Source organism: Suncus etruscus, chromosome 18, assembly GCF_024139225.1.
Source record: "Suncus etruscus isolate mSunEtr1 chromosome 18, mSunEtr1.pri.cur, whole genome shotgun sequence".
In the NCBI taxonomy this organism is placed as follows: domain Eukaryota; kingdom Metazoa; phylum Chordata; class Mammalia; order Eulipotyphla; family Soricidae; genus Suncus; species Suncus etruscus.
In genome coordinates this window covers 20,960,872-20,976,917 of record NC_064865.1, presented here as the reverse complement: position 1 = coordinate 20,976,917, position 16,046 = coordinate 20,960,872, and the positions used below count along the sequence as shown (strand labels likewise).

Sequence of the window (16,046 nt, the reverse complement as noted above, 5' to 3'; positions counted from 1 at the left end):
TCAGAGACCAACATTTACCATCATTTTTTTGGGGAGACAGTTACACCCAGCGGTGCTCAGGGGTTACTCCTGTTTCTGCACTCAGAAATCACTCTTGGTGATGCTCAGGGGACTATATGGGGTGTCAGGGATTGAACACAGTTCATCCATGTACAAGGTAAGAAGCCTACCTGCTCTATTATCTCTTGTCCTTTACCATCATGTTTTTTAGCCCTGTAAGTGATTTGTTTTGTTTTAAAGTCATAATGCCACATATTTCTTGATTCTGCCATGCTTTCTCTGTTCTTTGTCCTGTGACAAGAACTGATCTCTTTTTAAATTTTGCCCTTTTTCCCCCATCTGGCAATTTGGTTAGCTTTAATTATAGTCAATAATGGTCAAACAGAAATGTTCATTATTAACAGAATAATTACTTAAATGGTGAGCCATCCATACTATAGAATGCTCTGAAGGCCTTCAATAAAAATGAAATTGATCAGGAGATATTGACACTGACAATGTCCTGTCATAAAAGAAAACATAAACAAAACAGAGAGCAGAGACTGTGGCTCTGGATGCATAGAATAGGAATTGTGTTAAAAGAAATCCTCAGTCATTGAATACTTAGCCTCCTGGAGAGAAAGTAGGTGTGGGAGTCAGTGGTGAGTTTGAGGAGGGAGGCCAATGAAGGGAGAGTTTTGTCTGAAGACTTTATTTGGATCTTTTACAGAGGCCCTCTTGAGCATCAGGCTTCCGGGGATCCGCAAACCAAGATATTAAAAATATTGAGATGGATCACCTCCTCACATGAGACTGGGGTTTGAGATGGTCTGCAGGACACATGAGTCATTCTGGGGTGCTCAGCCTTGGCTGGTTCCCCTCCCTGCTGCCATTTTTCACAATACTCCATCCAGATGGTGATCAATTTCAGGCCTAGCCAAGAGCTCCAGTGTGAGGGCAAGGGAAAGTAAATAATTTCTCAGATGAAACAGCTTAAATGAAAAGCATTTTTCATTCATTAGAAAAGAGAGCAGGCCTTCCTTTGTTTTATTAATATATGTAAGTCTAGTATGGATTGTTATCATTATTATTATTTTTTGTGCCTTTCCTGGCCTGTTTGCCTGGTTCCCACTGGCCCCTGCTGTCTTTTTCTTTGAATTATTTGTTTATTAGATTAGGTTAAGAACCCAAAGGCCATTTTTGCATGGGACACACGATAAATACCCATTATCATGGTTATATATTCTTGAGCTGATGAAGGAAGACAATTTATGAGGAAATTAGATGATCTCAGTTTTGCTAGAATCTATTTTATTATAGTCTGAAGATTACATATGCAGTTAAGAAAATGAACCCAATTTGGTTGGCTCTGCTCATGGTTCTGTCTACATGGCAGGGATATGAGGACGAAGTGAAATGTGGAGAGCCAATATATTTATGTCAGCCTTCCCCCACTTTCCTCCCCACTGGTCCACACCTATTTCATTCATCATTTTGACAGTTTGCACAAGCAAACCATCCTAATTTTTTTCAAGAGCTCTTTTCCCAAATTGAGTGTGATGTAGAATTAATCATGCCTGTTAGGGGCAGGAAGGACTTTCATGGCAGGGGGCCCTTCACCCACATGGTACCACAGAGATTCCTCAGTCATTCATAGCTATTTCCCTTGTCCCAAAGGAGTCATGTGCTCTCAGCTCTGCTTTCCACAGCTGAAGTTGGACTCTGATTCTAGAGTTGAAATAGCCTTTCAATGCAGCATAGCTTTTCTCATTTTGTGTAGGGAGTTACCAAGATCCCTAAGCATTAATTCTTCTTTAGTGGTCTCTTCCTACCTGTTCCTCAACTTCTTCCTTCCCTCTCTTAAAAAATAAGGGATTCCCTCCTTCCCCTCCCCATTCACCATAAAAAGGGTCCTTAGAAATGTTAACTTCAACTTTGAATGGCAGGAGGGACACATGATCCTAAGGAAGCATTTTCTCTAAGAGGAGTTTCCTCCTGCTTTCCCTTGGAAGTGTTCATGAAACTTGCCTCAACATGGATAGACATGGAGAGTGTCATGTGGAGTAAAGTGGTCAGAAGGAGAGGGACAAATGTAGAATGCTATCATTTATATCCTGTACTCATCTGAAGGATATAAAAACAATCACACAGTATGTGAATAATAGCCCAAGACAATAGAAACACTGGAGGAAAGTGCAGTTAAGATAGAAAAGGACCATATGACTATCATAGTTGGACATGATCACCCTGGGAAAAAATTGGGAATTGAAAGAAGTAAAGTGATATGCAGGATACTCTTCAGTTACAGTAATGCAAACCTAAAAGGAAAAGGAGAGAGAAAGAGACAGAGAGAGATACCCAGAGAGAGACAGAGATAGAGAGAGACAGACAGAGACAAAGAGAGAGAAAAGAAAAGTGTTTGCCATAGAGGCAAGCTAGGGGCTGGAGTGGGTGGGATGACATAAAGGTAAGTAGGGACATTGGTGGCAGGAAATGAACACTGTGAAGGGCTGGGTGCTGGAATATTGTATGACTGAAACTCAGCTATCAACAACTTTTGAACTCTGTGTCTCATAGTAATTCATTAGGTAAAAAATTTTTAAGGAAGAGTTCTAGAAAAAGAGTCTGAGGAGGGGGAGATGCGAAGTCAGGCTTGCAAGAGTAATGGCAGAGCAAACGTCAGGAACTGAGTTTTTATTATAGACTGCACCACGGGAGTGTGTGTCGACATGAGTACTTTCCTGCCAGCCATCACTTTTCAGGAATAGTGGCAAACCCCACCGTATGGCAGACAAACCTTTTAAGCTTAAAATTCTGCCTCCTGAGCCCTGGGCTTTTTGTCCCCCACCTTGCTTGTTAGAGAAAAGAACAGTTGGAAAACTATCGCACAGATCTGTGTCTGTGAAGATGCTGTCAAAAAAAAGAGGTTCTACTTGGTGCTTTGCTATGTAATTTAAAAATTATACACATGCTGCTGGTTTGAGTGCAAGGAGTGGTCCAGTTTAGATCTTAAAAGCAATTGGGAGGCCCTGAAAAATAATCGTTGCTTAGGCCTCATAGTATCTATTCTCAGCACAGAGAAACAGTTTGAACTTTTGCTCTAAGAAAGTGGATCTTATGTGTAATTTTTAGCCTAATGGTTTTATACAGTAAAATCTCACTTTTTATGCAGAGGAGATTTGAAATTAGAAAAGTGCCCTCTGTCCTGCAACAGTGACAGCTGGGTGCCTGTGTAAATGAATCCCACTGAATGCAGATAATGACTTTTGTGGCCACACACAAATCTAGGATGTTAGGGTTCCTTGAAGATCTTGGAATTATGTCTTTAGTTTCCTTTTTCCCCATGTGCAATTATTAGGGTTTTTTTGGGGGGGGGGCGGAGGGGAAATATTCAGAACCCAGGTCCCAACAGGAAGGTTCATACCTTTGGGCTGCATATAGTGGTGTTTGGGAAACCATTTGGTGTCAGGGATAGAATTAAGGCCCTCATGTCTCCCACATATTGGGCATGTGCTCTACCACTGGAGTCACCCCCACCCTGCCCACCTCTATCATTATGTTCATTTGTATTTTTCAATAGAGTGTTAACCCTAAATCTGTAGCATAAAACACAGCTGTTAGTGGGCTGGACTAATAGCATGGTGAATAGGGTGTTTGCCTTGCATGTGGCCTACCTGGGTTCAATCTCTGGTATCCCATATAGTCCCCTTCTAAAAGTAATCTTTGAGCACAGAACCAGAATTTGAGAGTGTTTGGGGTATGCTTGGATCTGTGCTCAGGAGTCAGTTCTGGCAGTGTTTAGGAGAAATATAGTCTTGGGGATTAAACAGGGGTCAATTACATTCAATGGAAATGCTTGAACCTCTGCGATATCTTCCCATGCCTGAAAATATTGTTTTTAATTTCTAATTTTATGGCTCTCTTTTTTTTTTTTTCAGACAAGAGGTTGATCTTCCTGGGGTAACTACTTTTTCCTCCCATTGAAAACAGCCTTGCGAAATCCCATAGAAACTCCTTGGGAATAATAATAAAATAATGATAAAGGAGCTGGTATTACGAATTTTTAAGAATTTTTTCCATTTGCAGTATAACAATGGGAATGTATTGCTTTTATTAGAAAATGACTGAACAAATAGTATTTTGGCTTAAATCAAAAAATGAATTTATCTTAGTTACTAGAAATTTACAGGAAATTTTATAGAGGTCTTAGAGACACACAGGCCTTTTTCACTTATTGATTTATTCGCAATTGATAGAGTATGTGTATATATGCATTCACATCTCACTCTCTTCTCTCTTTCTCTCTCACTCTCAATACACCCACACACATCTCATCCTATAAAGCTATCCAGAGAAGCTTCAGTCAGAGATATTTTCTAGACCATATAACATAGGAAAGATGGTATAACATGAAGAAGCACAGCAGTTGGGAGGTTGAATGAAGACTGAGGTGATGTCAGAACAGTGATAGTAGCTAATTTATTTTGAGCAAACATTAGGAGCTCATTTAAAATAATAGCCAATTTATTCTGACTCTCAGTTAATAATGCCTTAGTCTCAGAGTAGGGTCTAACCAGGGGTCTCATATTCGTGACCCGCGGGCCGTTTGCAGCCCCTCCGTACAACACTTTGTGGCCCTGCCCTAGAGGAATCTTTTTTTGTTTTGTTTTGTTTTAGTTGTTTGGGTCACAGCCCCCAATGTTCAAGGCTTACTACTGACTTTGCACCCCCGACTTTACCTCCTGCGGCCCCCAGGTAAATTGAGTTTGAGACCCCTGGAAGCTGACATTATCCAGAGCTTCTTGAAAGCACTAGTCCTTACATGAAGTAAAGAAAGGGCCCAAGGCTCACTAGTGTTAGGAATACTTAACACTCCTTTCTGCAGACTTCTTTAATAGCTGAGTGGATTTGTTAAATGCAACAAACAGTGCCATTTTCTGCCCTTTCTCATTGATACTGTTGACTGAGGTCACAGAGCAGGTTGTGGTGCTTGAGACTACCCTACAGTGCTCAACAGGATCTGCACACTTTAGTAGTGGTGCCGGGAAGGGTGGGGTTAGCCTCCTGGCCATGGTGGTTCTCAATGTGGTGGTTGCACATTTGAGCTGCAGCACTTACACACATCTGGCTGTGGTACAGAACATTTAAAATCACTTGTGGTGCTGAAGAGCACAGACAGCAGAACTATCTGAATCTCCTTCAGAATGTACAGGCAACACCAAACTAACAGCCTCAAATTTGCAAGGTAGACACTCTTTCAGGAATGTAAGGGCAGCATTATAAGGTCACTGGACTACACAGTTCTCTTCAGAAGAGCCTACAACTCATATTCCATAGGACATACTTTGATCCATGCTGAGCACATCTAGAACTTTCCTTCACTAGATGGAGAATCTGGAACCTAATCCCCCCAACTGCAGCCCAGTTACATATTTCATTGACACGAGCAATTACATGTCCTATAATGGCAATGAAGAAATCAAATTTATGCCTTGTCATCTTTAACAAGATTGGGCATAACCCTTCTCATAAATATCACCCTGAATAGAGATTTTTAAGAACATAAGTGTAGTTAAGAAGCTCTGAGTTTATCCCTCTTAGTTAATGAAAAACCTCCCCAAGCATCGGCTAACGATAGATAGATGGAACCTTAGAAACCACTGAAAGGCGAACCAATGGTTTTTCTCCATACCTTTCTCAGCTTCAGCGGGCTTTGGGACTCACATTTGTACCAGAGAGATTTCAAAAGAGCAGCGAAAGGAGTGACCCCGATCCCCGCAGCGATGCACATGCTCACTGGGTAGTGAAACACATCGGTCAGGGGTGCACCATATGGCCCATCCACAGCTAGCCTGCAATCAGAGTGGATAGCAGGCATCACTCACAGCACTGGGTCCTAGAAAGCCTCTGAAACCAGCACTTTGGTGTGTATTTGCACATGTGAACCAGGAGGCTGGTTTGGAATTCTGGAACACCCTACTGTTTGAGTTTTGCATGACAAGGAGCAAGGGCCCTTTTCTAGAAGGGATGACCTGAAAGTCTGAGCGAGGAGTGTGATTCATGGCAGAGAGTGTCAGCCTGAAACCCACCCCTTTTCAAGGGCTAACCTTGTTCCCCTTTCAGGTTGTTTTAAAAATGTTTTTAAATTTAATTTACTTTATTTAAAGAGCATATATCTCATAGTTGACTTAGTTGAACATGACATCTTTTTTCTAGGGATAGTAGAAGAGAAATTATTAAAAAGGAAAAGAATGAGTAAAAGTAGAAGAGGAAAAAAAGCACAGCAGCAAAAATTTTTTTATGAAAATTTTATCTCCAATGAGGTCATTGAGTCAATAATCTCTTGTTGCTAGTTGACCAATTCTGTTACTTCATTTGTTTCTGAACTTTATAGGTGGCTTTAGACACACATTGGTGTCTAAATTGTTATATTCCTACAAAAGTGACAGTATTAAACAAAAAGAGATTTGTTGCATGGCCACAAATATGTCCATAAATTCCAGGCATTGTTGCTGAAACTGCAGCTATTGTGGAGTGTGTTTTGGGCTGCCAGGTATTCTGGAAGAACAGGAAGGCAGACCCAGTCCTTAAAAGTCCTGGTGATATCAGCCTAAATACTGAATACCTGAAGTTTTGGCTAGATTGATGTCTCTACAGAGAGCCACACAGGAATGGTGAAACAGGGCCATTGGAAAAGTGGCAATTGTGTGTAGTGGGTGTAGCAGGCGTGGTTTGGCAGTGGGAAGACTTGGCCTGCTCTCTGTTCCTGATTGCCAGCTTTTCAGCTGCATGGCCGGTACCATAATTTTTCATAGATTGATTTACATCTCTTTCTGAGAACAGAGTGAGTGTATAGAATGGCTGGGTGCATACATGGGTGTAAGTTCTTAGAAACATATTACTTTTCAGCCTCAGAGAGCTTGAAACCAGCTCTCTCTCTTTCTCTTCCTCATTAGAGGAAACAGCAAAAGCCTCAAGATGGTCTAAAAGGTGCTTCAGCCTTTGGACTAATTGCAATTGCTCCCATTTTATTTATTGGGTCCTGGGCCCCATTTGCTGGCATGTTTGTACACGTGTAGTCTAATGGGAGATATTCCTTGGAATCAATAAAATTCTCAAATCATCTAAAGTAGAATTTGTGTGCTTATTATTTCAGATGATGAAAACTCAAACTTAGAGATCCTTAGCAAATCAGAGGGATACTAATGTATTATCTTTGGCAATTTTTTTGATGAAGATAAGTTCTATTCATGAAACAAATGACAATCATCTTTAATATAGTTCAGGATTAAAATGGCTGCTGTGCCCAGTGTTTTTCCTCCCTGCCTTTGCCATATATCAGGGAGTTGTTGGTGATAAACCAAGTAGCCACTTGATTTCTTCCATTTTCCTCTGAATTCCTCTCCTCTTTCTTTTCAGTAGACCTTACCCTAGTCATCATTCTGCCCCACTCCTGGGAAAGTTTGCCTGGATGTTTTAGATATATTTTATATGGCCCATGATTTAGCACATCCTCTTCTACAGTCCCCAACATTGCTGGAAACTTTACAGGTTCTGTTTGGAGTGCAGAGAATGGACTTGTTTCATTTATTATTTTCAGGAGCCCCCCAGATGGGCACTCAAAAGTTGCCATCCTGAATCAGTCACTGCCGTGTGTTGAATACATTGTGAAGGAAAAACTTCAGCTACTACAGTTGCTAGATTGTATTCAATAACTGTTATTCTTCCCAAAGCACACATTTACATATGAACAAAGAGATTCTAATTAAAAGGTTCTAATTTATTCAGTTCATTCCCTATGGGTTGGCGATGAAGGTGCCCAAGGTCGGCCTAGTTGGGTTTGTTCTGTGTTCATGAAAGTTCAATTGCATTTATTTTAAAAAAGCCTCCATATACCAGACCTCCTCACAATTCAGATGAACTCTCCATGAGTTAATCTTAATAAATAAGACTTTGTTACATATTGATATATGGAAATGAAAGCATAAAAATAAAAAGGTCATTAACCAGAAAGGGTTAGTCTCTTAGCCCACTATAGATGATTTCATAAATAATTAGGCAAGGGGAATTGGGATAGGACCAAAGAAAAAACTTGAATTATCTCTGGATTCTAATGTCTTCTGATGATTTGCTTTTATAATTAGTCATATTTGGGATTTATTAGACATGGATTTTATTTTATGTATTTACTTATTTATTTATTTAGGTTTTGGGGGTCACCCTCTGGTATTCAGGGATTGCTCTGAGCAGCCTCTTTGCTTCAGGAAACACTCCTGGAGATGCTCAAGGAACTGTAAGTGGTGCAGGGGATCAGATCTTGGTCAGCCACATAAAAGACAAGAGGGACCAATAATGGCAAAGTTGTCTTGTATGGAGGCTAACAAAGCCACAATGCAGCATGAATGCAGGAAGGAGATGGAGGCAGGGTCAAAAGAAACCAGTCTCCTCCACAACCACAAATTCACAGACCAGGAACAGAAGTCTTTCACAGTCTCTGAATAGAAATTTTATGGACTTTGGAGAGCCTTTCAGGGTGTCTACTTGGGTGGCTACAAGATTCGATTGGTTTGTGAAGGCCAAGTCTGGTGGGTGTGTAGACTGAAAACTACCCATCCTGGGCATTAGCCAGCATGGAATGTAGATTAAAGATAACTATCTTCAGCCAATGTCAAGGGAAGGAAGGACCCAGGGTACGTGTATAAGATCATGTTTGCCTACAGACTTTCACTTCTGATCAGAATCATTTTCTCTACATTCTGAAACATTGAATTGCTTTTTTTCCATGATTAAAAACCTCTTAGAGTAAAGTTCTGTTGTCTTAATTGGGCATGATCTGAGCAGGCCCTGCCCCTGAGGCTTGTTTTGTACTCAAACATTCTTCCCGACCCATGTTTGACATGAAGTCACATGGTTCTTCCACCCCACTAAGCACTACCTAGATCAGTATGACATAGTCTCAGTTCAGAGCCCCATAGTAGGAAACAACATGGAATAAGACACTGTTTTGGCCATGACCAAATGGCTATCACTAAATAGTAAAGAGCTAAAGCATCTATATCAGCTCCAGTATTTCTCATTCCTTTATCAAAAATTTACTGTCTGCTTATATAACTATATATAACTACTTATATAACTACTCATCAGGCACCAATTTTTTTTGACAGTGGCTAGCCACTGTTTTGCAGTTCCTTCAACCCTTCAAGGATGGTAGAAGAGGGAATCTTTAGGTACATCATTTGGATATTAAATTGTCTTTTTTTGTTGAAGTAGCATTGCATTATACAACTATGTAAGTCTCAGATGTGTATCCTTAAATGCTAACCTGTGGGGTATTATGTCAAACTATGTCAAAAGTCAATTCAACATTTTTCCTCCAACAGCTGCTTTTGTATGTATGTGTTGGTGTGATTGTGTGTGTCTTATTTTTCTTAAGGCTCAAATATTGACTTTGGATTGGGTAATTGTATACAGTAAGAGAGAGATCCCTTAAACCTCTGTTGACCAAAAGGAGCCAAAGATGTTCATTTACATAGTTACTTCTCTCCTGTGCTCTATCTTTTCTGAACAGGATGTGCTTGCATATTGACTTATGTCTCCCAGCTGAGACATTGAAAGTTCTAACCCATTTGACCTTAAGTTACTTAGCCACTGTAGGTGCCATTATCAGGGGGAAGATCCATATATATAGAAATTAGGCGAAACTCTAGGGCTGGATCTTTATAAGAAGGAATCATAGAGGAGGGTATTTGCCTTAAATAGGTCCTAACTGGGTTCAATCCATGGTCCTCTGAACATTGTCAGGAGTGATTCCCTAGTACAGAGCCAGGAATAACCGCTGTTCACTGCCTGGTGTGGCATCCCCACCAATAAAACACAACAAAAAAGAGAAGGGTCTATAGGAACAGAGAGACACTGACACTCCCGCAGAGAAAAAACACTCTGCAGAACACAGGCAGAAATGGGAATGCTCATGTAGCAAGCATGGACTACTGGCCAGCCCTGGAGACTTGGAAAAGGCTTGGGAAGATTCTTCTCTGTAATTATCAGAAAGGACAGTGGCTTGTAATGCCCAGATTTCAGACTTGCAGTCTCCAGCACTGTGAGAGAATGAATTTCTGTTGTTTTAAACATATCACCAATCTATATTGGTGCCTTGTTAATGAATACTCTTGGTGTCTCTACTCAGGTCCATAGCCTTTGCACAAACATCTCCCTCATAGCAAAATGAAATTATTTGCTTGCATGTTGAGGTCAGTTCCCCGAGACCTCCTGAAAGTCCTAGAGAATGAAACTGATGAGTCCCCATCTCTGTATTCCTGGCACAGAGTGGTGCTTCATTAATCCTTGTTGCATTCACATGTGCAGGGCTGAAAAGATCAGGGGCACAAAACATGGGCTCTGAGCTGAACCACAGCTTGCTTTGTCTATTATGAACTGGAATTATTTACCTCTTCCCCAATATCTGGGACCTGCTGGGTTATTTCGAGGCTGAAGTATTCTTAGAAAACCCAGACAAACAATGAATGGCGCTAGGTAGCAGAGAAACAGCAAACAAAAAAGGTCACACAGGTCAGTGTCTCTTGTTGGGTGCATGGAATTAACCAAAGGGGTGTTTTAAAGATGAGAAAGCAAAACAGCCCTTTCCCCCCAGATTGTTGCCTGCTTCAGATATACATTTAGAGCTTATTTGTATAAATAAATTTATTTGTTTACTTGATAACACTATCATTACTGTTTATTTTTTATTTGGGGTCACAGCTAATGGTACTCAGGACTGACTGACACTTGCGAAGTCCTCAGGGATCATTCCTGGGAGGCTCAGGGGACCACTTAAACCTGGGAATTAAACCTGGGCCAGCCACATGTAAAGCAAGTAACCTGCCCACTGTACTAGCTCTCTGGCCCCATAATCATATCTTTTATATGTATACAAGATGTGGACTCTCACCTTGGCAGACTCCAGGGATTCTGAAGAATCTGAATCCCCACCCCAAAGGCCTGACACAGAGCTTCTGTCCAGTCTCCCACTGCTCGGATGTGCACACTAAAGAAGTCTTCGTGGGGCGCTGAGGTGAGGGTAAAGGGGTGCCACTCTAGTGCAGAGATGTCTGGGCACTGGAGCAGGATGTACTGGCCTGGTGCCATGTGGAAATTTTTCTTCCTCATGTGAAGTTCCAGGACACCACATGGGTGGCTCAGCACCTATATCAGAGCCAGAGAGCCTTGCTTGGCACTCAGGTAGGATGCCCAAGAGCCAAACTATCAACGATTTTTACAAATAACCAGATCAATCAAACATTCACACCACCAAAGTTCAGTGTCTTGGCATTAAAATGGCCCCTCCATTAACTTCCCAAAGAATCAGAACCTAGCTAAGAAACGCCTAGAGATTCATTTGCAAATGTAAAGTTTTGGATTAAGTTCGACCAGATCAGCACTGATGGTGAAAGAGCTGATATTCCAACTAGTGATTTTTTTTTAATGCAGGAAAAACAAAACAAAGCAAAAATAAGAGGAACAAAAATGTAAAACCAGTGTTCTGGAAGTCTAAATTATGTAAACTGTCTGCTCAGAGTTACTGGAAGTCTGTGTTATGCTTTTCAGAGTTTGGTTGGGCATTCCAGCAGGACATATTTCTTCTTCTGATGCTCATTCTGAAGTTGGGAGAGGTACATAAGAGTACGAAGATCCCTGCCATGCGCTTCTATGTTCCATGTGGTCAGGCTTTGAGTGAGTAGCTACCCAGTGAGGCAGACCCTTGGGACAATAAAATAATGTATTGTATGTTTATTCTTTATTTCAGTGCACTAAATCTCTTTCCATCTCTGGTGGAAATCATTTTTTTGTTTGTTTTTGGGCCACACCTGGTGATGCCCAGTGGTTACTCCTGGCTATGTGCTCAGAAATCACCCCTGGCTTGGGGGACCAAATGGGACGCCAGGGGATAGAACCATGGTCCATCCTAGGCTAGCGTGGGCAAGGCAGATACCTTACCACTTGCGCCACCACTCCAAACCCAGAAACCCATCTTTAATTTTTATTAAGTTATCATGAATTACAAAGTTATTTCTGATGATATTTTAGTCTAGTGCTTCACTTAGGAAGTTAATTTCTGATGGTATTTTAGGTTGCAACATTGATCCCTTCATTAGTGTCCATTTCCCTCGACAATGTCTCCAGTTTCCCTTCTACTCCACTTTCTGCTTCTGTCCCCTGCACTTTTTTTTATCCCCTTTTAGAAACTGTAGCTAATAATACTATATCTTCTTGGGCACTTTGGATTGGGAAACCAATCTTGAAGCCTGCTTTAAAAAAATTTTTTTTATTGAGACCATCCTGAATTACAAATTTTTCATTGTTTTTTTTTTTTTTTTAGGCATACCATGACAGTGAATTAGGCTTTTAAATGTTTGGTTTTCTTTTCTTTTCTTTCTTTCTTTCTTTCTTTCTTTCTTTCTTTCTTTCTTTCTTTCTTTCTTTCTTTCTTTCTTTCTTTCTTTCTTTCTTTCTTTCTTTCTTTCTTTCTTTCTTTCTTTCTTTCTTTCTTTCTTTCTTTTCTTTCTTTCTTTCTTTCTTTCTTTCTTTCTTTCTTTCTTTTCTTTCTTTCTTTCTTTCTTTCTTTTCTTTCTTTCTTTCTTTCTTTCTTTCTTTCTTCTTTCTTTTCTTCTCTTTCTTTCTTTCTTTCTTTTTTTTTTTTTAGTTTTTGGGTCATACCCAGCAGCGCTCAGGGGTTCCTCCTGGTTCTATACTCAGAATTCGCTCCTAGCAGACTCTGGGGACCAAATGGGATGCCGGGATTCAAACCACCGTCCTTCTGCATGCAAGGATAGCAGCCTACCTCCATGCTAACTCTCAGGCCTCCTTGGTTTTGTTTTCATCTCTTCTCCTGTATCCTGCCTAGGTTCCAAGTTTGAGACATACAGAAGTTTCCAGCAAAGGACCCTCTTGCTTTTAGGGGAGCAATATAATATGCCAGGTAGGCAAGGAAAGGAATTCATTTCTCTTCATAGGGTTCTCATTTTATGAAAGAAATTCTCTGGGCCTTCCTGACTTCTTTCAAGGGATGAGATATAATGAACAAAATCTACTGCCTTGATCCCGAGACTGTATTTCCCATTCAAATGGGGATTTCACAGCATTTTAATCATTAGTTTTTGTTTCTTGTCTCCATGCTCATACTTGCTGTGAATTGGCTGTGAAATCGTCTCCTTAGTAACAGCTTTAGGAGGGTAGAAGTTTGAATATCTGGTTTTGGATATCAAAAATATCTTGATATCTTTTGAGGCTTAACTTAAAATCAGCAATGTAGAAACCAGCTTTCAACAGAAAAATGGTGCAATGTCTGGCTATATGCTTCCAGAACAAGAGTTCGGAGATTGAGTATTTTATTCTTATTTTATTGGCAATGTGCCTTGGTCAGCAGACATTTTTTGTCACTAAAGACACTTAATTGGGGTCTATTTGGTAAATATTTCAGCCACTTAGATACCTCTTATTGTTTAATTGCTCTTATCCTCCTTCAACATTAAGTAAAAGTTGGAGAGTTTTGAGGAAGGACACAGCAGGGCTGGAAAACACCCCACAAAATGCTTGTCACTTAATGGGGAGCTCCTGACTTAACCGTCTTCTACTTTTTGAACCCAGTACCTTCTTAAGTCTGACTATGAGTGTCTTTTAATTAGGGGGAGGGGCTAGGGTAAAATCCAATTGTGCTCTAGGCTTCCTATTGCTATGCACTCTGGGATCATCCTGGGAGTTCTCAGGGGACTCCTAAGCAGTGCCAGGGGATGAAATCAGGTAGTCCAAATGCAAGGAAAGTGCTTTGCACACTGGCTGCTTTCTGAGTTTGACTCTTTCTCTATTTTCTCAGCAGTTCTAGTGTGTGTGTGTGTGTGTGTGTGTGTGTGTGTGTGTGTGTTCTAAAAAATGCAGGCATATTATTTCTCTATTTTCAAAATCTCTGTCATTATGTGGTGAAGGATATGAAATTGGAGGTCACTGTGACCCACATAACAGCCTGTTTCATTTCTGGTTCCTTTCTCCTTCAAACAAGACTCGAAACATGACACACACAGCCTGTTCAGTGCTGAGCAATAACCCTTTTTAGAATTCTACATGCCAGTTTGCAGCCCTCATCCCTGTCTTCAGAAAAATTAGTCATGCTGAAAGATGTGCGGATACAAGCAATTATTAGAACAGAAGATGAGCCTCTAAATTACAGAGAGTTCTGTAATAAAAATGGCAATAAAAAATTCTCATCTGCATTCAAGCTTTTATTCAGACATAAAGCTACATACATACCTTGATAATGATAACTTCTTGTCGAAATCGCCAGAACCTAATTATTCTTTCACAGGCATACAAGACCACTGGGCCCAACACCCATTTCCAAGTCTGCAGAGAGAAGGAGAGAAAAAAGAAGGACATGAACATAGAATCTGAATATTTCCCATTGGGGTAAAAAAATATGGAACATGATGCAGTTTAGACATTTTCTTTAAACTTTGGGCTAGTTTTCAACAACAAAGATATCTTTTTTTTTCAATTACATACTATAACATTTAATTAATTTTCTGAATTCTATAAGTTAATTTAAGAGAGTAAACTCTTCCGTATTGGTTTTTATGCTTCTGCAATCAATGAGGCCTTTATGTAGCTAGAAATCATTGAATTATTTGCAAAGAACTAAGTCAGTGGAGTGATGTTTATGTTACATATCATAGGGCCACACATATTCCCAAACTCAGCCCAACCCAAGGGCTTCTAAATCTACAGTTATTGAGACAACACAGGACATAGGAAATGTTAAAAATCCCAAACAGAACCATCTTCAACAGTCATTTTTGAGAGACACAACTTGGAGAAGAAGAAACACCTCCCTTAACCTCCATTCCTATCTCCAGACACATATCCACACTTACTAGTGTTAGTTACTAGTGTAATAACTTGGTGGTCTTTAGAATAAAACATGCAATTTAGTTTCACAACTTTTTAAGGGATATTTTTAGGCTTCAATAAGAAGAACTACACCATAGAGTACACTTCTTAATAAACCATACTCTGGGCTACATCTTCTGAATATAAGTTATCTGTGAGACTCAGTTTATGTTCAGGTTATTTTTGTTGTAGTGAAGAGTAGATTATAAGGTATCCTTTTTCTTCTTAAAGGGCAAGATGGAACCACCATAGTGTTGAAAACCTCTTCTAGGTCAGGTACTAAACTATCCTACAGGACATAGGTATTCTCTTTATTTCACATAAAGGGAAACTAAGTCTCAGTCAGCAAGAACAGACAAACCATTGAGGGTCATATAGGCAGCAAAGAGTATCAAAAAAGATGAACATGGATAAACCCTGTGCTCCTTTTGGGTCCTCTGCATATCATGCCCTTACCCTTCTTTCTGTCCACCCCTGACACTGGAGCCCACACCTAGAGCAAGGTGACCTATAGGACTCGTTGACAATGAGAAGGTTTTTGCAAAGCTAGTTCAAATCCAACATGAAAGCTGATGATCTGGAAATGGTACAAAGAGACAGGGAGATTACAGGAAGTCAGAACAGGAAAGTGACACTTTTTCCTAGTTTAGCTAAGTTCCTCTTGACTCTTCTAACTTATTGTTCATATCTAAGGAACAGGAATAAAAGGGGCTCCTACTTTGGAAGTTGGACTTCACTTAGTCCTCCCCTGTGTCTTCCTCACTCATCAAACCTTCTGCAACAATCTGTTCTCTCTTCTTCTCTCTTGGGTCCCTTGCACTGCTTTTACTTCTGCTCTCAGTATGTTTTCCATTTCTTTTCTGTTTACTTCTGAATCAGTGTGTGTACAGCTCCCCTTCTCACCTACAGCAACCCTGTCCTTTCCCCTGGGAGTCTCTTGTTTGCCAGAAGAAAGGCTTGATTCATGCAGACAACAAAAAGCAGTTTGACCCACTCATATTGTCTGCCTTATTGGGGTTTAGCAACGTGCTCAGAATAGCAAAGAGAGTCAATTCTTTATTCCACAAATGCTGGGAGGTAAGTAGAGTAAAGGTAGAGGTAGAAGTAGAAGGACAGACTGGAAGGCTGGG

At 40.4% G+C, this 16,046-nt stretch overlaps 1 protein-coding gene across 1 annotated transcript in view; it reads right to left on the bottom strand.

Annotated features, from left to right (window-relative positions):
* Positions 1 to 16,046, bottom strand: part of NOX3 (NADPH oxidase 3) — a 234,125-nt gene that overhangs the window by 25,285 nt on the left and 192,794 nt on the right. Inside the window, exons 10-12 of the mRNA XM_049764743.1 lie at positions 14,281 to 14,373; positions 10,928 to 11,181; positions 5,672 to 5,831 (exon numbers count right to left, since the gene is read on the bottom strand). Coding sequence (XP_049620700.1) covers positions 5,672 to 5,831; positions 10,928 to 11,181; positions 14,281 to 14,373 — 507 coding nt within the window. The remainder of the gene's footprint in view (positions 1 to 5,671; positions 5,832 to 10,927; positions 11,182 to 14,280; positions 14,374 to 16,046) is intronic.